The 27490-nt window shown below is 43.1% G+C and overlaps 1 protein-coding gene across 1 annotated transcript in view; it reads left to right on the forward strand.

The window, feature by feature from the left end:
* Nucleotides 1-27490, forward strand: part of LOC126235062 (cubilin-like) — a 451076-nt gene that overhangs the window by 378133 nt on the left and 45453 nt on the right. Inside the window, exons 7-8 of the mRNA XM_049943797.1 lie at nucleotides 5159-5371; nucleotides 23875-24130. Of these exons, the coding sequence (XP_049799754.1) occupies nucleotides 5159-5371; nucleotides 23875-24130 (469 nt within the window). The remainder of the gene's footprint in view (nucleotides 1-5158; nucleotides 5372-23874; nucleotides 24131-27490) is intronic.

A 27490-nucleotide genomic window follows, 5' to 3' on the forward strand; every position in this document is an offset into this window, starting at 1 on the left:
TTTTGGATATTTCGTTTGCCAAATTGTTGAGGACATTAAAGGTCTCGGCACATCGCAGTAGTGTGTATGTGTCTCTGTTTGGTAATTGGTTTCGGAGTTCGAGCGCCACATCGTCATATAACGTGCAGTCATAGACGACATGTTCGGGTGTTTCATCCGGAGCACCACAGTCGCACGCTGGTGTTGCCCGTTTTCCAAATCGACATAAATATGTCGGGTATGGCCCATGACATTAATGTTATTACCGCCTATGTTTGACGTGAGCTCCAATAACCATCCACAGACGGCAGGTGGAAGCACAAGCAGTGGAGGCTGTATAAGCCGTGTCGCGGGACGTCGAGAACAATTGAACCGTAGTCGGAGCGATTTATCTGACATCCAAAAGGGTATGATCAATGGCTTTCGGACCAAGAATAGAAACATTTCCAAAACGGCTGAGTTTGTAAACTGTTCACGTACCGCCGTGATTATTTTACACTGTGCTTGGGAAAATGGACTATCCGAAAGTGGCGCTGAGGCAGCTATGGTGTACCCTCACCAATAGATGACAGGAGTGAACGACGGCTGCGGAGATGTGCAGCTGGTGAACAATTGACGGCCCAGATGGACCAAGGGGCTACCAAGTCTCCTCAACGACCGTTCAGCGAACATTGCTGCCTGTGGGTCTCTACAGCAGGTGCCTGGTCCATGCAAGTACAGCTGTTAATAGGCAACGTACACTGCAATTTGCACGCCAATACCGCAACTCGACACCCGCTGATTGGCGACACGTGTTCTTTTCAGGCGGATCAAATTTCGTGCTCCATCGGACTGACGGCCGTTGACGAGCACGTCGTGAAACATTTGAATGCAAAGGCTCCAGGCCGCAGGAGGGAGCGTTATGTTTTGGGGCATGTTTTCGTAGAATTCCCTGGGGATCTCTTCATTCTGGAAGGAACAATGAATCAGCGCACGTATGCAACTATCCTTGAGAACCTTGTACATCCCCTACATATAGTTTGCTGATAGAATCTACCAACAGGGCAATGCAACATGTTAAACAGCTCAACGTGTACGTCCATCGTTCGGAGAGCCGCAGGATGACTGCCGTACTTCCCTGGCCACGAAACTCCCCAGATTAAAAGCCAGTCGACCGGACTGTTCGTGCCATGTGTTCTTAGCCCAGAAACCTTCAGCTGCTGGCCACGGCAACGGTGTCGACATGGCTCCACCTTCATGTCAGTATCTTCCAGAACCCTACCAACTCTCCTCCTGCACGTCTCTCCATGGGCTACGCTGCGAAACGTCGTTATTCATTCTTTTGACAGGAGGTCACGCTAATGTTCTTAGAGAATGTGGTTATCAGTGTAGCCCGAATCCATTATAGTAGATATCTTGTGACTTGAGGTAAGGGCAGAGAGCTAAGGTTGAATGTTGTGTGTTACACGGGCTCTTTCAGTTCTTCAGTTCATTAAGTGTAAAGATGCTCTGTATCCACTATCGAGATATACAGCGCCGATTTTTCGAGCTGTCTGTCTCTGTCAGATGTCTCCCAAGAGGCATGGTCAGCTTTGACAGTCCGGCCGCTGTGACCGAGCGGTTCTAGGCTCTTCAGTCCGGAACCACGCGGCTGCTAAGGTCGTGGGTTCGAATCCAGCCTCGGGCATGGACGTGTGTGATGTCCTTAGGTTACTTAGGTTTAAGTAGTTCTAAGTCTAGGGGACTGATGACCTCAGATGTTAAGTCCCATTGTGCTTAGAGCCATTTGAACCATTTTTGAGCTTTGACAGCTTCCGGGCGTTTTCAGCCCATCCCCGTGCATGCCATTTCAAGCGTTCGGCTTTGAAACGTACTTCTTCCAGCATGTTTGCTATGAAAGGTCTTGGGACAGATGTGGCGCTTCGTGTTTTCAGTTGCTGGTGAGAAATTTTTGTTACTCGAAGTGGTTGCTTACAGGCTAGAAATGGGAGTGATTTTATTCACTTGGCGGTTTTAGCCCTGGCTTATTTTCACGAATTTTGCACATTAAAACTGCTTTGAGTGCGAAGGTGAGCTGGTATTCAGGCGCGTGCAGAGCCTTTGGGCTTTTAGTAAGTTTGAAGCATGTTACAGGAACTTCTTATGACCATCAGTCCAAACAAAGCATTATGCATTCAATTTCGTCACTCTCCCCTTCAACTTAGTTCATTCTGTGCTTACTTTGAAGTCGTGCGTAGGTATTTGTGTCATTGTCATTTCTTTAACTTCCGACTTAAATAGTGTGTGTATCTAGAATGCCAAGTGCCCTCATGTATCCTGTTTGTTTGATTTAAAATCAACATACAGTTTAGTTGCATTCTTGTTATCGCTCCCGCTCTCTCAAGTCTTTTGTTGAACATTTAAGTAACACTTTGATGTCTGCTGCTGTGCATCATCCGTATTCACATATTGCGAAGTACCCGCTTTGTCTGTCGTATTGTGGGCTATGATGAAGCATAAGTCATTGAATTCCAAGACGGTTTTCTCCAGTCTGTAGTGTTAAACATTCCAATCGCTGCATGCAAATTTTTCAAAAGTAAAGGTAAGTTCTACCCGATCACTAAGTGCAAAATTGCTGTAGCAGATTTTACACAGTATGTGTGTTCATGTTCCACAAATACGACTTGCAGAGACTGTTGTATCGAGCGTTCAGATATATGCAATAGTTCATGCATATTGAATTCCTTCGAACCTCATCGTAATTCGTGTAACTTGGAGAAGTTTTACCATTTTAGAATATTGTGATTACAGGAAAGGGCTGCGATGCCTATTGCACCGTGTCGGCTATAAGTTGCTGTTATAGAAGTTAACATATATAATATTTTGCGAATAATTTTCGCAATGAAACTTCCTGGCAGATTAAAACTGTGTGCCCGACCGAGATTCCAACTCGGGACCTTTGCCTTTCGCGGGCAAGTGCTCTACCATCTGAGCTACCGAAGCACGACTCACGCCCGGTACTCACAGATTTACTTCTGCCAGTATCTCGTCTCCTACCTTCCAAACTTTGGAAGGTAGGAGACGAGATACTGCCAGAAGTAAAGCTGTGAGTACCGGGCGTGAGTCGTGCTTCGGTAGCTCAGATGGTAGAGCACTTGCCCGCGAAAGGCAAAGGTCCCGAGTTCGAGTCTCGGTCGGGCACACAGTTTTAATCTGCCAGGAAGTTTCATATCAGCGCACACTCCGCTGCAGAGTGAAAATCTCATTCTGGAATTTTCGCAATGATTGATATTTGATTATACTTGCAATGTCTACCATTCATTGGATCCGCGACTTGTCTACGTGTGAGCTACATACTTTAATTCCTTTTCATGACTGAAGTCAGATAGCGGCATGAATTTGTTTACAACAGGACATCAAGGCTTAATTATATGTAGTCAAGTTTCCAAAGAAGTACCCACCCTGAAAGGTTTAACATATCGTCGATGTGGATTGTTAGAGATGCTTGCTACTTCAAAAGACACTGAGCTGGATATGCATATTTTTAGTGTCTTTCCACTGATTACTCCACAGTCTGAAGTTATTAGGTACCTGTTTCTTGGCGTGCAATATTTATTCATCAGTTCAGTGTTTATCGTTATGTTTAGTATTGAAAAAATGTCCGCCACAGTTGCAATTTTTATTTTTATTTTTAACCACCACCGGTTTCTGCCACAAAGACCATTATTTAGCGGAATCTGCATCATATGAAACAGCGAAGTATGACCGAATTAATCAAATGAGAGCAATAATCATCATCAACAGCAATTCAAACACATAAATGTTCAAAACAATTCGTTCACACAATTCATATAATCAATCAACTAACATAATATAGGGCGAACTGGTCTATTATTAAAATGGGTATATGCTATATAAATTAAATAAAGTTGAAAGACTTGTCAACAAACACGAGGAAACACCATGGTAACGTAAATATTGTAACAAGTTGTCATAGTCTAGTAAATCGACATATGTCTCTTGAACTTGCAAGTTAGGTGTCCCGAGCGGGCACAGGACGACTGCGGAGGTCAGGAGTAATACTTTAATACGGGAGAAGCAAGTTACAAGTAGGGCTATTACGGGGTGGGTAGGTGATTAGGCAAATGGAAATTATGAGACAAAAGAGGATAAAATTGTTTAAAAATAAAATAAGAACGGAAGTTAGACTTAAATGACTGACAGAGGTGCATAATGACAAGACGTGTAAAAAAGTTAGAGTATTATTACGAAACGAGGAAGCACAGCAGATGACGCTCCGAGACTCTATGATGATCTGGGAAGCAACAACGGTGAATGAACACAGTAACAAAGAACACTTCTGTTCGCAAACACTATGTTAACACGGCATGTAGCCATAAGGTACTGTTTACGATAGATGGGTCTGCTTTAAAGGGATGTAATAGGTTTAAAATTAATTAGATTATAACACATAGAAACTATTTTGAAAGGTATTCAAGATAACAAAGTTTTTCAGGTTTTTTCTTTCGTTAAGAATATCACTGTTACTATGGTGGACAGGACTGTAGATTTCAGTTTCCTCAAAACTGTTCATACGGGAACTTACCATTTATTCATAATTATTATATTATTGGCAGTATTAGGGACAATGGATTGTTTTGAAGTTAAGTGAGACGCAAAGCTAGATTTATCTTCTGAAACCTTCCTCAGTTCTTCTGTATGTTCTCTGAATCTAGTTTCAAAATTTCTGCCTGTTTGGCCAATATAGAAGGCATTGAAGTCAGTGTAGCAGATATTCTAGATTTGATGTCGTGTACAGGTAGCTGACCTAGTGTGTTTTCGGCTTTGAAGGCAATTATTACACTATATCTGTGTAACAATGTTCCGAGTGTATTAGATACGTTGCCATGAAAGGGAACTGAAACGAATTTATATCTTTACGGTCACATCATCACTGTCTATGTAGTCTGTTTCGAAGAACCCCAAGTTTAGAATCACATCTCTTATCAACTACACAGAAATGATAGCCGTTTTTATATCAGTTCCCCGCAGTATACAGTGGTTTGTTATTTTCTGTATTAGAAAGGCGTAATCTAAGGACTCTGCTGATCACTGCTTGGAAAAAGTCTTTCATTGTTGCGAATTGGTTGTTCCAATTTTTCGCATTTGCTTCATCCTGTCACTAGCTTAATAATGTGATTTACAAATGCCTCCTGTGCAGTTTCAGGATAAACCGCATCGAAGCGCCCATCCAGCCTTATGAAGGTGACTGCGGGGAGTCGCTGACGCTGTACGACGCTGCGTGGGCGGACGACGCGCGCATCATCAAGACCTTCTGCGACACCTTCTCCAGGGCCATGGAGAAGCACGACTTCGTCTCCACCGGGAACGCGCTCTTTGTGCGCTTCGAGAGCAAGACTGGCAGCTATTCTGGGTGAGCGACAAGAGTAGCTTCTTTCAGAACTGAGCTGGTGCATATCATTTTATATGCCATTATTGTAGCGGTGATGTACCCTAGTTAGCAGCTCCCCATTTATATACTTTCGTAGTATTTGACACCTTTAGACATTCACAAGTATATTAACAGTTAGAAACAAAACAACGATAAACTGTCAGTTAGATAAACAAAAGGAAAAGTCAATGATTAATGTCCAGGTGTTGCGAGCACTCACTTGTTTTAAACATGAAAGAAGTTTTTCCAGGGCGCACTCCTCCGTGATATGTGGCACTGCGTGCGCCAGCTTGCTGCAGTCACACTTTGAAGAGTCTCCCAGCTATAGAGAGTATCCGCTGTACTCCATGTCCTATATCTGTCTCGACTATCTGCGGCAGGTAACGCGAGCAATATTCAAGACGAGTTTTGTAGTTGTATTTCTAATTCACAAAAAGCCTTTCTTGGGAGAAGATGACTACTCTGGTTTCCAAGCGGCCACAGGATTGACTGCACTGTCTAAGAAGCTCATTGCGGTTTTCCTGGCTAACTGACAGTATTTCAGTCGGATTCAGGGACCTTTCTATATGATTTAACATCCATAACGGAGCGATATATGAGGTTGGATCATCTTGCTTAGCACTGGGTGTAGGCAGAGATGTACCAGATGCAATGTGCGTGGCTTTCCGAAACTGAACATCCACTAAGTAACTGTGGGAAATTTGTGGCCAAATAAGTTGGACAGAACTCAACTGACGATTAACTTAAGCCAGTGCTAAGATGACGTTTTAGTTTAGCTTGTCTCGTAACAACATCAACGTGTTACAAGTACACTGTTTCACTAGAAGTACATTAACTCTTTGTAACGAAGGGTAGAAGAGTGGTTATTAGCATTGTTGTGCTTTTTGATCAACAGGGAGCAGTCCCCTGTTAATTAACTGCAAGAATGTGTAGCAGCCAGCTTGAGTGCAGTCACATCGTTTGGTGAGGTTGACATACATCAGAATGTTATCGGTTAACCATCCTGAACGGGACTGCAGTGTTGCGGCATCAGGTGTCACGCAGCAGCGAAGACATAGCTGGGGACGCGGTTAATGCCTCCCAGTGACCCAGGCGGCCATGATTGGCTGGGTCTAAGCAGGGCCCATCGGAAGGACGACCCACTGTGCGTTTCGTCAGGCAATGGCCAGTCAGCATGGAGCTGCTACTTTAGCACGATGGCAACACTTTTGACACAGGAACAGCACCAGGCGGTGCGCGGAGGTCGGAAAGTTCGTGGTATCAAACAGCTCGCCTGCCTCAATTAATCAGCGAGACAACTCACTGGGCAGGTGAGGTCCCTAGCAGGGATGACGACAGTGTCCTGTGCCTGCAGATGGCTATTGTGGACAGTGACAGCGTGTGTCCATATTCGACAAAGAAAGACTACAGTGTTCGCCCTGCTCAGGCCGTGATGGCTGGGCAGATGTAAGGCCCTGGCTCGAACTCCATTCCACAAGCAAGACGACTAGTAGCTGTAGACAGTCACCCAGAGGGATCCTCGCCGGTGAAAAAGGCGTCAGTCTGTAGCTGCTGATGACGCAGTCTGTCTGGGGCAGTATGCGGTTTCATCATGGATGATACAGGGGCATAGATCTCTGATTTGACTAGTGGCTGGCAGTGACCACATAACTGAGAATTTCTGCATGAATTTGGTAATAAATATACCAGGTTAGTGTTTCTAAAACGGCAGTGTTCGTGACCATTAGGTCATAACAGGCAGGAGTTGCCAGGCTTAACTCTTGGGTACTCGTGACATCATTTGCCCTAGCTTTCCTGTCATTTCAGTACTCTAGAACCTCTGACAGTGTTGTAAACTGTAGCATTTCCTCTTTTTCAGAGGTCCAGTAAGGTGGCTATTGCAATTACAGCTTCCTGAATACACGTTACTGCGCACTGAATTTATGTTCTCGCACTAGCATGCCTAGTTACTGATGCGTCTTGCAATACCCTCCTTATGACGTCGTTTTGCTGAGTCGGCCACAAGAATCATTCGCTACTCCAGGTGGAAACCGAGCGAGGTGGCGCCACTGCGCCACCTCGCTCGGTTTCCACCTGGAGTAGCGAATGATTCTTCACTCGCATTCGGGAGGACGACGGTTCAATCCCGTCTCCGGCCAACCTGATTTAGGTTTTCCGTGATTTCCCTAAATCGCTTCAGGCAAATGCCGGGATGGTTCCTTTGAAAGGGCACGGCCGATTTCCTTCCCCATCCATCCCTCACCCGAGCTTGCGCTCCGTCTCCAATGACCTCGTTGTCGACGGGACGTTATACACTAATCTCCTCCTCCTCCAGGCGGAACTGTGGCGCAGCAACTAGATGCAGTTGTATGTCAAGATAATAATCATCACATTTTAATTGGTCAATTAACTCCCAAATAAAATGCTACATCATGGGTAGCTGTCTTAACGTAATTCAGAGAACGTAAATCTCTTGTCTTAGACCTGTCACAAAATGCATACCTCAATACTGAATATTATGTTAACATCGCAGTGCTCCTATGAAAGCTCAGAGTCTCGAATGGTGATGAGAAACGTAACAGGCACTGCTTCAAAAATGAAAACATGCGGTAAAGTTTCATAAACGTTGACTGCAGTAGGAAACACTATGAAATTGTGCACTCCATATAGTGGGCAACGGCGTTTTCCTTCTACTTATTGTTTCGAGCTTTTTAACTGTTCACTATTTAACATTCTAATGTACTATGTGTCGACTGTAATATTCCGGATATGATTGTTTAATCCCCATCGAAGTAACTACCATGGGACATTGTAGATCACGTCGATATTTTCAGCCAAATACCATTGTGATACGAGAGGGAAAACGTGTCGCCAGAATGGATATGTTTGGAAGGAATTGGCAGTTACGGTAAATGATTGACAAGCATGGGTTAAAATGTTTCTACGAACTCTGTAATTATATCGTGTTATATAGTTTCCAAACATACATCATTCCTTGTAGACTCGTTGGTCAGTCCGAAAAGATACATCAAAAACAGGTAAAATTCATTCCTGTATTGTCACTAATACGTCGAAACATGGATGCCCCTGTCTGCCGCTCTGTCACGTCTCCACATTGACTTATTGACCTATCATACTGCGCTGTGTCAATACAATCGACTGGCACATACGCAACCCCTTACTGACATAACTTAAGGCAATGGTGGAGGGAAACAAGGCTCCTTGATTCCCGTTTTACACGAATCCGTGTGGTGTGCGGACCTGTCGTATTAACTCGGAAGAGTACTGATTTCTAACGTCATAGGACTGAATACTGAAAGCACCCATTGTGGTTACATCATGTACAGGTGTCGTATTTACTTCCTGGTCTAAAGACAGATCTGACTTAACATCTCATTATTAGGAGGGCGTGCTGAGAAGTGCGCCAACGAATTTTCTTATGTGGGAACTTTTAAATCTTTTCAAATAAAAGAAACTTTGTTAACATTCTACATGTTTATTCTTCATTATTACGACTTTTTATTTTGTCAACATAGTCGTCCGGACGACGAGCGCAACTCTCACAGAGACCAGTTTGTTGATACTGTCACCGGAAAAGTGTTTCGCTTTATCGACAGAGTCACAACACCACGTCTACTTGCACAGCTTCATCTGCCAAAGTGAAGTCTTGGAAATTGGTGAAACTGGGATGGGGGCAGGTCGGGACTGGTCGATGACTACTGTGAACCTGCGCCTTCAGATGTTGCAGCGCACCTGTGTGATATGGCACTGTCGTGCTGAAGGAGACAGGACTACGCGTCTTCACGAACGCTTCGAATTCGAAGCTCGATTACTGTTTCTCACCCATCGCCATGGTAACGTTATACGCCACCATGTTACACACTATAATTCGGAGCCCTCTAGCAGCAGAGGGCTACAGCTTGCGTCAGCGAAGTGGAAAAGTCAATCAAGCAATTTGCATGACATGCAATATGTCAGCCGGTAATGAGAACAGAATAAAAAATTCGCAGTCATTATTTTTCACAAGTCTCATATGATACTGTTGCGTTGTTTATCTCGTGTTCTGGGTAACATAAAACAGGAAGCAGATCTATTCTTCATTACTTGCTTCGTCTATCCACTTTCATAACAAGCAATTTGTAAGTGAAAGAAGAATACTTTTTCAATAAATATGCTAGGAAACATTTACTGAATGGTATTATTCATTACTCATTTCAATACTGAGTGAGGTCCGTTCCCACTTTTATTAATTTAATTTTGGGAATTGCTCCATTATGAGGAATGTCTTGTTTATTTATCACAATGAGTTCTTTATTTGACAAACAGGAGATAATCCATTTCCAAGCAGATAGCATGCTTTTTTACCGCGTACCAGAAACAAAACAAGCACCGCAAATCTCAGTGATTTTAATGCAGGGCAGAAAGAAGGTCAGCCTCGGATGTAACATCATCTGTCTTTGTTACTGCACTGAAACTCTAGATTTCAGCTATTTGGACTAATGCTTGTGCGTGCCGAAGTCATATTTTAATGTGTGTCGTAATAATTACTTCACTCTACATGAATGCTTATAATGCACTGGTCACAGCTGCACAGTCAGCTGAAATCTAAATTTACATCGCAATAAAACAAGACAGAAGACATTACGGCCAATGCTGACATTCATTCTATCCTGGATTACATCACAGTCGTAGAGCACAGTAGTTTCCTTGAAATCGAACATAATGTGAGTTTTTAATTCTTTTCAGGTCTGCTGAAATGGTGTGACACTTTCAACACTTTTTATGTGCTTTGCTCAAACGTTTGCGCTTTATCATGCGTGTGTTTTCTGAACTGTACGACAGTCTTCGAAAGAAAATATTGCTACAATTTATTTTCAACCTCATCCAAACATGAATGAATGCTTGTTTTTTTCTGTTCAGCAGATACACCTCGCAGTATTTTCTTTGAAGGCAAGGATGAGTCATATTTGGCCCGATTATCAAAACTTCTAGTTGGTACTGTACTGATGATATTACATCACTTGACGTATTTTTCCCATTTTTATGATACAGTCTCTCGTAGCGCTGTCATGTCCATTCAAAAATTTACTCCTTTATTAATTACACGCAATATTTTGTAAAATAAATGAGCGTAATGTATTGCAGAGTACACCGATAATTTCCAGTACACGAAAAGTTTTCCTTCTCTGTTAACACAGACGGTTTCAAACACTGTGCCGTTGTTCACAAGTCTGTCCTTCTCGATCAGAAAATGAAGATACCTGTCTAGCAGATTCTTCATTTATGAACTGAAAGTGGAGCTTCCTGCAAAAGCGATGAGGTACCATTCGCGCACGGAAAGAGAATTCATTAAATGCACTGGCTAACAATACCCGTAAATGGAATGAAAGCTGTACCAGTACAAAGAGATTGAATTCAGAAGAGTAGCTGCACGTGAAATATTTTATTTACGCTGCTCGATAACACCATAAATTATCAGAACATTCTGATAACGGGTTAATGACATCCCGTGCGCCATAGATACTTTTTATCAGGTGGCACGCGGTATGCGTTTCATTTAAAGCCCTAATCTCTTTCCTTTATGAAATGGATTCCAGTTATCGAGTGAATCCTGTTAGATTTTCGGCGAAGAACCTTCACACTAACAGACTCTTCAAAGCTATTTCGCTTGCTTGATCAGCCCTGTAACAGCCAAAAATATCAGGTGACGTGAGGCACTGAAGCTACCCACCGTCTGTTTAAATTTCGCAACAGGTCAGTGTTAATGTAATACGAAAGAGCTGCCCCTGTTGCTGCTTGGAATTGTGCAGAAAGACTGCTGTGATACAACTGTGAATATGAATATAAAGGGTCAACTTTCGTATCCATACGCTCTTAATTTATGTTTCCCATAAAATTAGTATTTCATTCTTACGTTCCCTGCTAAAACAGATCAACTTCAATCCAATTCCATTCTTCCTACAATGTCAAAACAGTTCAGCAAATTTATTTCAGGAAATCTGTATTTCATCTTGTTGCATGATCCTCAGTTAAAATGTCAGTGTAATAATCGATAGATATTCTTTAATTTAAAAGTACACCCGTCTTCGACAGTAAATAAATGCGTTACAGATCTGTATCTGTGTACAGTAAATTTCTTCGTATCGCCACAAGATGTTGCCACATTTGATACAACTACGATAAACAATACAGGACAGACAGACTCTCATTGCAGTATATGCTGTGGCACCTTCCTCCTATTTGACAGGTGTTATTCGGAAATTTGACTAGTAGTGTATCAGTTTTAGCCGAATCAGATGACCAAAAGCGGCCTTGGAAACAAACGTGAAAAGATTCTTCCATGCAGCATCGGACATTAGCAATGGATCACAGAGTTGTGCACTGCACCTCAAACCTCACCAGGTGGAGTTACGGCATCGACTAACCAATTTCGATGTAGGTTCTCGAGTTCAGTTCTGCTACTGCCTACTGTAGCCTTAGCCTACTAGAGCGGTTGATCATGAAACGCTGTTTTCTTCTGGTGACGGTTACTGACACCGCTCGTATAAGCTACAGTTTCGGTAGCCAAATAAACTTCCTGTAACAGTTTAACCTGACGGCATTTGTCACTGTATTTTTTGCTTCATATACGCTCTACACACGTCGTCCAGCGCCACTGATCTCCCAGCACAAAACCTTAGTGCCACCTAGACGGATAAACAGTAGCATGCTAGTCTCACACCGTCATTATAAAATATGATGATAGTCATTACGACAATAATTTATTACACAATGTACGTTTAATTCTTATTAATTTTATATTGTTTGCCTCTAAGAGCAATGGAAAGAATTATGACACCTCCAGAAGAAGAACCGATGCATGCACAAGGCGGGATAAGGATAAGAAATTGCAAAAAATAAACTGTAGTAGACTCAAAACAGACGTACAGTAATAGGAGAAACATAGGCACTGGATCATGAATGAATTAATAAACACAAGTTCAAAATCAAATGCGAGAAACGTTGACAAATTTATTATATTACTCATGTATTATATTTAAGATATCAGTATTCCTTTAAATTTTTTACAGCGGTATATTAATCTTTATTTTTATGTCGAAACCTTCGGATTATTAAAAGAGATTCGGTCTGGCGCTTCAGTGTCCCTTTAGCTTGTTATGTGGGATTGCGGCAGTTTTGTTTTGGAAGGAGTTACGATCGGCAATTTTATCTTTTATAACGAATGACTTTTTATTACACTTAACTTGGTAATATATGTCTGGCCATCTTTGCGCTGTATTATACTGCATGGGGATCCATTGGATTAAAAGTACTAATTGGTACTCAGTTTATGGTTGTTCACAAACCTCCAACAGATGATAAACTTTTCTGCACTGAAAATGCAAATAACTTTTTCATAGAAACACAGTTCAGCGATGGGCAGAAATTATTGTTAATAGAACTGAAAGACTCTGAAATCTATGGAACTTGCAGTGTCACTGAAATTTTAGTTTCATCTGTGTACCTCGTCCGTTATTCCTGTCGCCCGTTACTCAATTAAGCGTATGTTTTTCATTTCCAGTTTTTTGCAATTTACAAGTTACACTAAAATGAATGGCAAAAAATTTTTGCTTTTATTATCGTTTAACATTACTCTTTCTATCTGGTTCGGTGACCTATTATTTTCGTTCTTTTTCTACATTCACCAAAGTACTTTGACATAAATAGTTACTTCCCTAGGACGTTGATTATTGAAATGTTTATAAGGTAATTTTGATTATTGTGAAAAATAACAAATTTCTATATAATATCCACACAAATATTCATAAACAGATATATTCCATGAATTCCAGTACACCAGTCATCGTAGCTCCACCCAAAATATGGGTGTATTTTGCTGTTTTATATTAGGTTGCTCTTTCCTCACCGGACCAAATATTCATTTCTTTACAAGTCTTGCAAAGAGACCGGAATGTGTATTTCAATCTGCAGTATAGATTAGGTTGCAAAAAAACCTTTATGACTTACTTAAATTACTTGCCATACAGCAACATTTTCTCGGAACCTATGTCTCGGGTCCATCCCCGCTAGCCACCATAACACGCATGGTGGCAAGTACCTTACACCATTACTAGCCATTGCCATTCTCGTTCATCTCGTAAATAAAGCGACAGAAAAACGAGTATATGCCTGCATACAAGCTCAGATTTCTCTTGTCTTGTCTTCGTGGTCCTTATACGGTGGCAGCAGTAGAATCGTACGGCTGACAGCCGCAAATTCCGGCTCTGTAAATTTTGTAATTTGTGTGAAAAGAACGTCGTTTTCCCTCCAGTGATTTAAAGTTGGGTTTACGAAGTATCTCCATAATAATCGCATGTTGATCGAACCCGATGCTTATATGTCATCTTTTATTCTGACCCGGCGGGCTCCCAAACACTGGACCAATATTCAAGAATTCTATAAGTAATCAGTTTTACAGGTGAGCTAAATTTTCCTACAATTCTTCAATAAGCTGAAATCGGGCATTAGTATTCTCCACTATGGACCTCAAATTCTCCCTCCATTTCATAGCACTTGGCAAAACGTTATGCCAAGTTATTTAATAGAAGCGGTTCCCTATTCATATGCGCTAACTTATATTTTTCTTCATTTCAGGCAGGCTGCCGTTTGTCACACGACACGGATATTCTGTCTAAGTCATCCGGTATCTTCCTACAAACACTCTCTTGACCGTACAAAACAGCGTTATCAGCAAACACTCGCAGATTGCTGTTCAATCTACAAGTCACATCGTTTACGTAAACAGGGAACAAGAGCGTCCTATCACATTTCTCTGAGGCGCTCCTGACGATACCCTTGTCTCTGATGATCACCCGCAACCACGGATATCGTACTGAATTCTTTGAATTCTGTTAATGGAGTTACTCACTGAACCTGTGAACCTATTCCGTGTGCTCGGATCTTCGTAGGCCGTCTGTATGGAGGGGGGACTGGGTCAAACACTTTCCGGGTATATAGGAGTATGGGATCTGCTTGTTGCACTGCATTCAAAGTTCGCAAAATATATGAGAAAATGGTAAATTGATATTCACGATAGTAAAGCTTTCTAATTCCGTGCTGACTTTCCGAACATAACAGTTTTTTTTTTCCAAGTCAGTTTACTATACACTGAAGCACCAAAGGAACTGGTATAGGTATGCCTATTCAAATACAGAGATACATAAACAGGCAGAATTCGGCGCTACGGTCAGCGACGCCTGTATAAGACAAGTGTGTGGTACAGTTGTTTGATCGGTTACTGCTGCTACAACGGCAGGTTGTCAAGATTTAAGTCAGCGTATGAGCGATGGGACACAGCATCTCCGAGGCAGCGATGTAATGAGGCTTTTTCTATACGACTATTTCACGAGTGTACCGTGAATATCAGGAATTCGGTAAAACATCCAATCTCCGACATCGCTGCGGCCGGAAAATGATCCTGCAAGAAAGTGACCAACGACGACTGAAGACAATCGTTCATCGTGACAGAACCGCAACCCATCCGCGAATTGCTGTAGATTTTTTTGAAAACTTCAGCGTGCGAACCATTCAACAAAACATATTCGGAGCCAAAGGCTTACTCGTGTACCCTTGATGACTGCATGACACAGACCTTTACGCCTCCCCTGGGCCCGCCAACACTGAAATTGGACTGTTGATGACTGGAAGTATGTTGCCTGATCGGACGAGTCTCCTGTCAAATGGTATCAAATGCATGGATATGGAGACACCCTCATGAGTCCATGCACCCTGCATGTCAGCAGGGGACTGTTTAAGCTGGTGGAAGCTCTGTAATAGTGTAGGGCCTGTGTAGTTTGAGTGATATGAGAGCCTTGATATATCTAGATACGCGTCTGACAGATGTGACAGGCGACACGTGCGTAAGCATCCAGTCTGATCACCTGCAACCATTCATGTTCATTGTGCATTCCAACGGACATGGCAATTCCAGCAGGACAATACGACACCACACACTTCCCGAATTGCTCCAGATTCGCTCCAGAAACACTCTTCTGAGTTTAAACGCTTCCTGTGGCCACCAAACTCTGCAGACATGAACATTATTGAGCACGTATGAGATGCCTTGCAACGTGCTGTCCAGAAGAGTTCTGCACCCCCTCGTACCCTTACGAATTTATGGACTGCCCTGCAGGATTCATGGTCTCAGTTCTCTCCAGTACTACTTCAGACATTAGTCGAGTCCATGCCACGTCATCTTGCGGCACTTCTGCCTGCCCATGGGGGCCCTGCATGATATTGGACAGGTGTACCAATTTCATTGGCTCTTCAGTGTATTCGAATACGCTCAAGAGTTCTGCAGCTAACCGATGTTAATGATGCTAGTAACTTACCGGTGCGTTCTTTTACCCTTTTTTTTACAGTTGCTTGAGACTTAGCTCTGGGCTAGAGATTTGCGACAGCTAATTAAAGGGCCAGTGATGAAAAGTACTCTCTGTAATAACGATCTGCGGTTTCATCTACACCTGCTGACTTACTAGTTTATAAACACGTTCAGCTGCTTCTCAGCGGCAGATTTGCCAATATCTGTACCCTCTATATTCTGCTATTGTTGAACAATGCTATGTTTGGGCTGTCATTTGGCGCAAATTATTTTTTAAACATGAACATTAAAACTTCAGCTTTTCTTTTGCTATCTTCTATTGCCACACCAGGCTTGTCGACAGGTTAATGGATAGAAATCCTCGGCCAACTTACTAATTTTACGTAGGACTAGAATTTGTTTGTGTTCTCTGTAAGATTTTTGCTAAGATATGAAGATGGAAGTTGTATAATTCGCATATCGATCTTTCTATAGACGCACATTTTTCAACTAACTTTCGACTGTCGGCATTCCCCCTTCTAACTGAAAGTGCAACATCTGTTCTTCTTCAGCGTTTTTCGAATTTTTTTATTAAACCATTGTTGGTCTTTTCGTCCTTAACCTACTTACTAGGCAAATACATGAACAGAGCGTAATATTCAATTAGTTTAAACATTGCCCATAATTCCTTTACGCTCATCAAATCCGAACTAATTTATGTGCATGCATTGTCTAAGTAGCAAGCTAACAATTGGTTATTTTGGTGACTTTGGTTCCACACGGGTTCAGAGCCACGATATATTTTTGAAAATGAAAACATTGTCTGTTACGGGCAGTAAAATTTGGCGTTTGTTTGCTACTGGCCAGTTTCGACTTAGTAGTCATTACCAAGCGAAATCCAGATAACATCTCTCCAACAAGTTGCAGAAGATGTGACATACGTATCAACAGTCGACAAAAAATAGACTGAAATTTGCTCAGGCATTAACGGACGTATTTTCTTTTGAATATGTTCTCAGCTGCTATTCCCGGCACAAAAGCTTTTCCAGCCTTCCTGCTATATTTAGTAACTTTGGTAACCATGGTTGCTATGACGACACCATGATCGCTAATTCATGACTATACTGACACTGTCGATAAAGTCAGGCCTGCTTGTAGCTACATCGTATAAAATTCGAGGGTTGGGAGTTTAATAAACTATTTATTTATAGCCCGTACAAAATAGATACGTGTTTCAAAGTTTTACTGACCTTCAAAGTAGTCTCCTGCGTTGTGTATAACCCGTTGCCAGTGATGTGGATGTCGTAGGACACTCTTAGCAGAGCCAGTTGTGTTGACAGTTCGAGCGGCGTAGCCTTTTGCCCAACGAATTTTTAGCAGTTCTGAAGCCAACGCCGTGAAGTGTTTCCTTCCGTTTTGAAATCGAGTTGAACTCACGAGGACTTAGGTCAGGGGAGTGCAGTAGGTGGTGTAGCACTTAGCAGCCCCATCAGTCAAACAAATCAGTAACAGCTTGATCTGTACGTGCCTGAGCATTGTCCTGCAAAATGCTGGTCAGGTCCTGCAGAAAGTGTCATCACTTCTGTCTGTATGCTGTTCACAACCCACGACCAGCTTAGAGACAAAAGTGATGACACTTCCTGCAAGACCTGACCATCATTTTACAGGACAATGCTCAAGCTACAATGTTCGCAAAAGCAATTCGTTATTACTTGCCACCATCGGGATACCTTTTAGAAAACAGTTGTATCATTGCTACGAGATTATGACGACCTTTCTCAAAAGCGAAAACATAATTTTTCAGCTGTCGTAAACTCTGTAAAAATCTGAATGGAATCACGATCACGTTGTCTAATCACTACAGCGAAAGAGAACACACTTAAAGGTTTCAAATACGTAGTTAAATACACGACCTGTTCCTGAGCTGCTCCGTTTGCTTTCATATGGTGCAGTAGAGCAGAGGTGAATGGGAACTCTTCTCGTCACGCTCGTACAGTGCTGCAATTTTGTTACTGTTTGGTCAAGTTCCACACACATTACGTCGTTGATGTCCTCTTTGAAGAAACTTTCCAATGCCTTGCAATAAAGTACGCAGTTCCAAAATTTTGCCATTGTAGTTAATAAATGCATGTAAATATACGCATACTTAGAAAATTCGATACACTGTCCGTTATAGCCCAGCGAAAACCGCACGTAAGATTACAAGGGGACCATACGGTAGCTGAATTTTATAAATTTTTTATGTTTATGATACGTGAAGTTCACAGGCTAAAAATTAGTCATCGAGAGAAATTCAATGTAACTCTCAAAAACTATCGGGAAAATCGACTTCTAAGTTTCCCGAGCGTTCTCAACTAACTAAAGTTAAGAGAACTCTCGTAAGGCAGAGTGTTTTGCTTAAATCCACGTAGGTGGCACGGATTCGAGTCAAGTTCGATAAATGTCCTACAAGCACTTCCGTGTTGTGTAAAGTACGTTAAGATGAAAACTAAATCGGTAGGGCTCGAGACTGGTTAACAGCTAGTACGACCTCGTTTCGGTAGTTATATTTTTAGTTTTTTTTTTGTTCAGTTAGAATGTCTGTTCATTTAATTATTAAATTCATGAAACGAATATTAACTCAGATCTAATTATATTTTTTATGAAAATTGCATGTAAGTTAAGGGGAATATTGAAAATGCAGCATTTTTGATCGATACGGTATTAATTTCCTTTGGCTCGGGGGCGTCACATTGGCAGTTCGCAGTACTGTAAAATTTGTAGTCTAAGGTCACATAGGTCATATTCAGTTTATCGTATCCGTCCCTACAGAACAACCAGCAATTCCGTATCACCTACCTTTTAGTACAATATAACTTGCTGATCAAGTACAGCCGCACAAGAAATTCATACGGCTCAAAGACATTATGACAGCGAGAGGAAAATTATATCTGACTTGTGATGTTAAACTTCTGTAGATATAATGTTGAACGTTATATGAAAAATGGACTTCTTACTTCTGATCGAGAATTGTGGGGAGTAGGAACGGAAAGGAACTGTAATTAGCGGCACGGTTGTAAGCTATAATTTTGAATACCGCATGTAATTTGATGAATTATGATAACATTTCAAATAATACAATATGTATATTGAAATGTAGTTAGGAACATGAAATATAGCAGGGAACACCATTCATGGAAAACTTTGGCTGGCTGTTGTGACCGAGCAGTTCTAGTCGCTTCAGTCTGGAACCGCGCGACCGCTAAGGTCGCAGGTTCGAATCCTGCCTCGGGCGTGGATGTGTGTGATGTCCGTAGATTGGTTAGGTTTAAGTAGTTCTACGTTCTTGGGGACTGATGGCCTGAGATGTTAAATCCAATAGTGCTCAGAGCCATTTGAACCATGGACAAATTTAATTTCATGAATGGGGTAGGTGCCTTCAGTTCTTTGGATATTTTAACTCCTCCCTAGTGTGTGGCTCGGACCAATAATTAGTACGTCGTAACTTGTAGGAAACTATTCACTCCGGGAAACTTTGTATTCCGAGAAATCAGTTAAGTCTGCACCACAGTCGTTTTTGCTCTATTTTAAGAGATTAAATTCTGGACTTTATAGAAGTTGATACCCAACTTGGAGACTGATTTCCATGCTGCAGAGTGAATACCTCATAGAACCCAAGACGGCTATCCCAAGGAGGACGATTTTGCCTCTGATTATTTAAAGGAATTTCACAGTAGACGGTCGCTGGAATTCTGCAGCGCCACAGAACTTTTATTCCAAGTCCTGACTTCGACATCGATAGTCAGAGTATGCTTATGAACTACAGCTTCTAATCATTTTTATAGGCTTCAGAATTCAAAATAGCAACAAAATTTCTATCTGGAAATGCGGGGCACAATTGGTGGGGAAGCGACTTCTCATACCCAAAAGTTTCCATTAAAGTAACTACATGTTATTCAGTCATATTAAATTAACTTTAAATTTAATGGGGCGGAAGTTAAAATTAGTTTTAACTTAAACGATCCTAAAGAGTAATCTTTCACAAAACATCACTAAATAAGAAATTATATTTGCGCTGGAAACTGAAGTTTGTGTGCGACTTTTAGTTACAAATAGGAAGCTCATTTTTGTGTGTCCATTACCATACATTTCATGTCTTTCATATTTAAATGACGCGTGTATTCGAACTGAGCGAAAAAACGAAAAAAAGTAGTGACTGAAAGGAGACTGAGACCAGCGATTACCGGTCTCGAGTGCTACTGATTTTTCTTCTTTTTCTCATCTTTATGTATTTTACGCTTCATGGAGATGTTCGTAGAGCATGCATCGGCATTGAAAATAATGCATTGCCTAGGAATCGAACACAACCCATTTGTATGGGAAGAAAGCATTGTACTATATGCCACGCAGCCCAGCTCACTCTTACGCAATTAAAGATGCTCGGAAAATTTCAGAGTAGATTTTCTCGAGAATTCTTCTCAGTTACATCGAGTTGCTTTGGGAATTGAAATTTCAGTCCTGAACTTCACGTACCACAAATTAAAAAAATTACGAAGTCCGATTTCCTGCGGTCTCCTCGTTAGCAAAAATTTTTTTAAGGCAACTATCAACAGCATCGATATATTGGTGAAATGCGTGAGACACACTGTGCTGTTTACAATATATTTATAGACAACTGGTTTCTATCGTTGATCATTTTCACACAGTGGAAAAATTTTGTTTGTGACAACATCACATGTCATGCTTGCTAAACCCTTCAACTGACTTGCAAGTTTTGTTACCGTTGGAAAGCTTTTTTCTTCACATTTCCGGTTTCTTGAAGTTTTTTTTTTTAATATTGTTCGCAAAAACAGGTCGTTATTACTTGACACCATCATGATACCTTTCAGAATACAACTGCACTATTGCTACGGGATTCTGACGACGTTCCCCAAAAGCGAAAACATTATTTTTCAGCTGTCGTCAACATTGTAAAATAAGAATAGAATCGCATTCACGTTACTATGCCAGAGCAATTGTGCTGTGGACTTACTGCTGTTACATGACACTCATTTTCGGGTTTTCAATGTTTTCTGCTTGTTTAAGCCGGTATTATGGCGTTGAGTATCTTTTCCTAACGTTTGCAAGTCACCTCTGTAGTATATCTTTCTGGTTAAATAGAATGTATAACTCGTGAACTTGGAACGCTAGATATTTTTTCCGCTGTGCAGATGATCCGTGATCGAAACCGTTCTTGATATTATGGCGTTGGGTGTCTTTTTCTAACGTTTGCAAGTTAGCTCTGTAGTATATCTTTCTGGTTAAATAGAATCTATAACTTGTGAACCTGGAACGCTAGATTTTTTTCCGCTGTGCAGATGATCCGTGATCGAAACCGTTCGTGAATATAAAGATAATGTAAGAAAACTTCTTGTTAACCTTCAACCATACAAGGACTTGAGGGACCAATGCCATGCAAAATATACATCTACATACACTCCTGGAAATGGAAAAAAGAACACATTGACACCGGTGTGTCAGACCCACGATACTTGCTCCGGACACTGCGAGAGGGCTGTACAAGCAATGATCACACGCACGGCACAGCGGACACACCAGGAACCGCGGTGTTGGCCGTCGAATGGCGCTAGCTGCGCAGCATTTGTGCACCGCCGCCGTCAGTGTCAGCCAGTTTGCCGTGGCATACGGAGCTCCATCGCAGTCTTTAACACTGGTAGCATGCCGCGACAGCGTGGACGTGAACCGTATGTGCAGTTGACGGACTTTGAGCGAGGGCGTATAGTGGGCATGCGGGAGGCCGGGTGGACGTACCGCCGAATTGCTCAATACGTGGGGCGTGAGGTCTCCACAGTACATCGATGTTGTCGCCAGTGGTCGGCGGAAGGTGCACGTGCCCGTCGACCTGGGACCGGACCGCAGCGACGCACGGATGCACGCCAAGACCGTAGGATCCTACGCAGTGCCGTAGGGGACCGCACCGCCACTTCCCAGCAAATTAGGGACACTGTTGCTCCTGGGGTATCGGCGAGGACCATTCGCAACCGTCTCCATGAAGCTGGGCTACGGACCCGCACACCGTTAGGCCGTCTTCCGCTCACGCCCCAACATCGTGCAGCCCGCCTCCAGTGGTGTCGCGACAGGCGTGAATGGAGGGACGAATGGAGACGTGTCGTCTTCAGCGATGAGAGTCGCTTCTGCCTTGGCGCCAATGATGGTCGTATGCGTGTTTGGCGCCGTGCAGGTGAGCGCCACAATCAGGACTGCATACGACCGAGGCACACAGGGCCAACACCCGGCGTTATGGTGTGGGGAGCGATCTCCTACACTGGCCGTACACCACTGGTGATCGTCGAGGGGACACTGAATAGTGCACGGTACATCCAAACCGTCATCGAACCCATCGTTCTACCATTCCTAGACCGGCAAGGGAACTTGCTGTTCCAACAGGACAATGCACGTCCGCATGTATCCCGTGCCACCCAACGTGCTCTAGAAGGTGTAAGTCAACTACCCTGGCCAGCAAGATCTCCGGATCTGTCCCCCATTGAGCATGTTTGGGACTGGATGAAGCGTCGTCTCACGCGGTCTGCACGTCCAGCACGAACGCTGGTCCAACTGAGGCGCCAGGTGGAAATGGCATGGCAAGCCGTTCCACAGGACTACATCCAGCATCTCTACGATCGTCTCCATGGGAGAATAGCAGCCTGCATTGCTGCGAAAGGTGGATATACACTGTACTAGTGCCGACATTGTGCATGCTCTGTTGCCTGTGTCTATGTGCCTGTGGTTCTGTCAGTGTGATCATGTGATGTATCTGACCCCAGGAATGTGTCAATAAAGGTTCCCCTTCCTGGGACAATGAATTCACGGTGTTCTTATTTCAATTTCCAGGAGTGTAGATACTCCGCAACCCACCGTACGACGCGTACGACCTGTACCACTACTTACCAGTCATTTCCTTAGCTGTTTCAAACAGGGCGAGGGAAAAACGACTATATATATGCCTCCGGATGAACCCTCATTTCTCGTATCTTCGTCGTCGTTATGCGCGATATATGTTGGAGGCGGTAGAATCGTTCTGCAGTCAGCTTCAAGTGCCGGGTCTAAATTTAGTCAGCAGTGTTTCTTGAAAAGAATTTCGCCCTAACCTCTAGCGATTCCCATTTCAGTTCCCAAAGCATGTCTATAAGACTTGCGTGTTGTTCGGACCTACCGGTAACAAGTCAAGCAGTCCGCCTCTGCATTGTTTCAATGTCTTCGTTTAATCCGACCTGGTACCGATCCCAAACTCTCTAGCATTTCTCAAGAATAGATGGCGCTAGCGTCCTACTTGTGATCTCATCTATAGATGAATTACACTTTCCTAGAATAATCCCAATGAAGCCAGGTCCACCATTCGCCTTCCCTCTCACAATTCTCACATATTGTTTCCATTTCACATCGCTTTGCAGCGTTACGCCCAGATACGTAAACGCCGTGACAGCGTCCAGCAGGGCGCTGTACCTGAACGTTACGAGATTATTTTCCTTACCCAACCGCATTCATTAACTTATATTTTTCTACACATAGAGCTATTTGCCATTCATTACATCAAGTAGAAATTTTGTCTAAGTCATCCCGTATTTTCCTACAGTGACTCAGCTTCCACACCTCACTGTACACAACAGCAACATGAGGAAACGACAGCAGATTGTTGTCCACCATGTCCTCCAAATCATTTACGTATATAGAGAAAAATATCGGTTCTGTCACAATTCCCAGGGGAACTCCCGACAATACCCTTGTCTCTGATGAATATTCACCATCGAGGACCACGTATTGGGGTCTATAGCTTCAGAAGTCTTCGAACCACTCACATATTTTAACTCATCCCATTTGCTCGTTCCCTCTTCATCAGACAGAAATGGAGCACCGCGTCAAATGCATTCTGGAAATCTAGAAATATGGCACACGCCTGTTGCCCTTCATCCATAGTTCGCAGCATATGACGTGAGATAAGAGCAAGCTGAATTTCGCACAAGTGAAGCTTCCTAAAATCATGCTGAATCGTGGACGTAAGCTTCTCGGACGCCGCATTTCTTTCCAAAGGTGGACCTATCCGCCATTAAGCAGCCGGTCATTACGTTTTACCCACAGCTTTATGTTGTGCGGGAACTCGTTACGCGACGTTAGCCTGTGCCCACGGCAGGTCTTCGCTGTACTACTGGGCGCACTACGACTTCTTCAACGCGAGCCGCAGCGGCGAGGCGGTGCGGGGCAGCGCCTGCGACGAGGTGTTCCCCGCGTGGCGCAGCGCCTCCGGCCGCCTGCGCTCGCCCCTCAACACGCTGGTGTACAAGCGCAGCCCCGACCACCACCACAGCGTGCGCTGCCAGTACCGCTTCATCACGGACAGGAGGCTCTTCGCCAGGGTCATCCTCACCATAGAGTCCATGGGCTTCAAGGTAAGCGGGATCTCAGTAGTTACGTTATCACTCGGCTACGTAAATAGTTTGCCTGAAGGGCGGGTGTTTAATAGCACATAGTCATTCATGATAAACGGGTCAAGAAGGATTGGGAAAGAAATGACCGTAATCCCTGTTTGATTGTATGTATATAGACTGAAGCAGCGAGTGAAAATTTGTACCAAGGCCGAAAACCGAACACGGGTGTCCTGCTTACTAGGCAGATGTGCTAGCCATTAAGCCATATATGTTTTATATATATATATATATATATATATATATATATATATATATATACAAGTGCATAAAGAAATGCCGTTCCTCTTAAGTCACATGACGACAATAATAAAAGTCGTCCCGTTACGACATCAGGACGCTCCATGCTATAGACCGCTGCGGGATTTCAGATGACTGTCGTCTCGTCGCTGTGTTGTTTCCGTTGTTTGTTCAGTCTCATTAAAAAAAGGAACTGGAAAGAGGTTCGAAGGTTATCTTCTCATGTCATGGATAATCCAGCTGCGAGGCGCGTTATGGAATGCTCTCCAAAGAAAATTAGAAAAATATTGTACGTATTTAGGGTTCTCGAGCCGTCCGCTGTGGCCGATCGGTTTTAGGCGCTTCAGACCGTAAACGCGCTGCTGTTACGGTCGCAGGTTCGAATCCTCCCTCGGGTATGGATGTTTGTGATGTTCTTAGGTTAGTTAGGTTTAAGTAGTTCTAAGTCAAGGGGACTGATGACCCCAGATGTCAAGTGTCATAGTGCTTAGAACCATTTGAACATTCTTTAGCGTTCTTGACGATCGCATAATGTCGTTCGTTGAGGTAATACCAAAAATAGGGTACTGTCTTTTACGTCATTGCCGAATAGGTAGTGAACAGCGTGACTGCTAATCCACATCACAGACTTCGTTTTTGCTCTTGGGAAATACACCCCATCTGGGAAAAGAAGTGGTTGTGTAGTTATCCTGTCGGTAGTCGTGCGTGTCAGGAAAGCCAATATCTGACGCACCAAATACCAAACGTCCTTTGCCGACCCGCATTCGAAACGACGTTCATCCGCGTCAGTCACTTGGCATGTGGCATACAAGGGCGAGTCGGCGAGGTGGAAGTGATCTAGGCGGGACTGGCACAACTGTTGCCCATCAACAGTTACGTATTATGCAGATTGCACATCAATATCAAGGGTGGTGGCAGTGCCACACAGCACGCCACTATGTAGTATGGTGTTTGCTTTCTATCATATTCGGGGTCCTGTTCAGTTGTATGGCAGTATATATCGCCCTCGTCGTCATCAAGCGTGTGGGTAGCAGTGCGGTGTAGATGTAGCTTAATTCAAGGAAAAATTGGCTAACGTAGAAGAAAGGGGCTGTGATGTCCGATATCATAACGGGGGGGGGGGGGGGGGGGAGAGTGAGGTGGGGCGTAAGGCCTCCAGTAATAATAGACTTGTGAGGCACGTCGGGCTTCGTCGCCGCAGGTGCAGATGACAGCTGACGAACAGGGCCTTCGCTCTGTTCTGAAAATGACAAAGGCCTAAACCCCCTCTGCTCCTCGGGAAGGAGAGGAACTCCTAACAAATCTTAAAAAACATGCCCGTACTAACAAAGGATTCCAAAACCGCCAACATGCGGTGAGCCAGAGTAGATGGTATCGGGAGCATCTTTGCAAAATGGGGGATGCGTGACGCCAAATAGACGTTAACGTTGGCGCAGCGGTTCGCACAACTGCACGGATTTCCTGGCACGCCTCCCTTCTCGATCTGAATTCTCACTGCGACCCCAGATGCCATTAAAGTCTCATAAAATGTGTCATTTCATCTCTATAAGAACCTGCACCTGGCTTTTAGGCTAGTTCCCCCAATTTTGTTCAATGCTGAGGTGCTGTTCCAGAACATGGAGAGCCTCAGCAAATCTGTTCGTGTGTGAGAATTTAAAGTAGACTGGGGCGGCAGTAAGAATTTGGATCGAGGAGGGAGGCCTATCAGGGCAAATCATGCAGTGACGCAAACCGCTGTGTCAAGGTAGCTCAGTGGCTAGCGCACCTGCCTAGTAAACTGGAGACTTAGGTTCGGAGGACGACGGTTCGATCCCGTCTCCAGCCATCCTGATTTAGGTTTTCCGTTATTTCCCTAAATCGCTTCAGACAAATGCCGGGATGGTTCCTTTGAAAGGGCACGGCCGATTTCCTTCCCAATCCACCCCTAACCTGAGCATGAGCTCCGTCTCTAATGACCTCGTTGTCGACGGGACGTTAAACACTAACCACCACCACCACCGCTTAGGTTCGGATCCCGGACATCGTACAAATTTTCACTCTCGGCATCAGGCTTTAGACATAAAATCATATCTGTATGAGACCAGTAAAGTCTCTGATTGTCATTTCACTTGTTTTAATAACCATCGAGGCCTTTTCTATATATAGATCAGGGACAGTAAGGGAAGATCCCAGTCTACCTCCCAGACCTCTGAAAAGCTGAATTCAATCGTGTTCGATCCATTAAGAGGAGTTTGCGGGGTCTTTGCGGTCAGTATTAAATGAGCCAAGCTTATCTAACCGATGAGGACAGTAATCAAAATTTTGCAGGTAACTTATTCAAGTTAATTATGTCTACGGAAACAGAACTAAGTGATGAGGTAGAAAAGAACCGGAGATACATTCTTTTAAGTTTAGCACTGTTTTTATTACCAGTATTTGTAAATGTAAGCCCCTAGGTTCATACCTATTCAGATCATTACCATGATATTGGTTCAGTTGACACAGCATGTTCGAATAAAACGTGTAACAAAATTTCATGAAACTATCAGAATAAGTTTTTGATATATAGTTGCATAAAGATAAACTAGGTCATTTTAAAAAAATCATACTTCAATATTGAAATGACAAAAACTGAAATTTTTTAGTTAAGAATCAAAGGTACCTTGCAGAATAGTCAGCATCATGACCCTTGTCACTCTTGTGTTGATCTTGCTTTTTTGGTGGTGAACTTGGCTGCACAGTGTACCTTGGGAAGTTGCACCTCGTCTAATAATTTCAAGACCTGTACAGTATCACAACTTGGGATGATGTTAACATGGGTTGGAGCCCTCATTCCTCCAATTATTTCGTCACTAACTCCCAATTTCAATGTATTTAACCCTCCAGACACATTTTTGGGGAGGCGTGATCAGCATTATTGAAAGACTCATAGGGATTATGAAGCCACCCTGTAGATACATTCAGAGCAGTTCTGGGTGAGCTAGGTTCCTTTAAACTGGCATGATGGCTGCCACAACAGCTTCAGGAATAGAATTCTTACGTTCAGTACAAACTCCTGAGACATCAGCCTTCTGAAATTTACACTATCATTCAGATCCAGATAGA

This window comes from Schistocerca nitens, chromosome 2, assembly GCF_023898315.1.
Source record: "Schistocerca nitens isolate TAMUIC-IGC-003100 chromosome 2, iqSchNite1.1, whole genome shotgun sequence".
NCBI lineage: Eukaryota > Metazoa > Arthropoda > Insecta > Orthoptera > Acrididae > Schistocerca > Schistocerca nitens.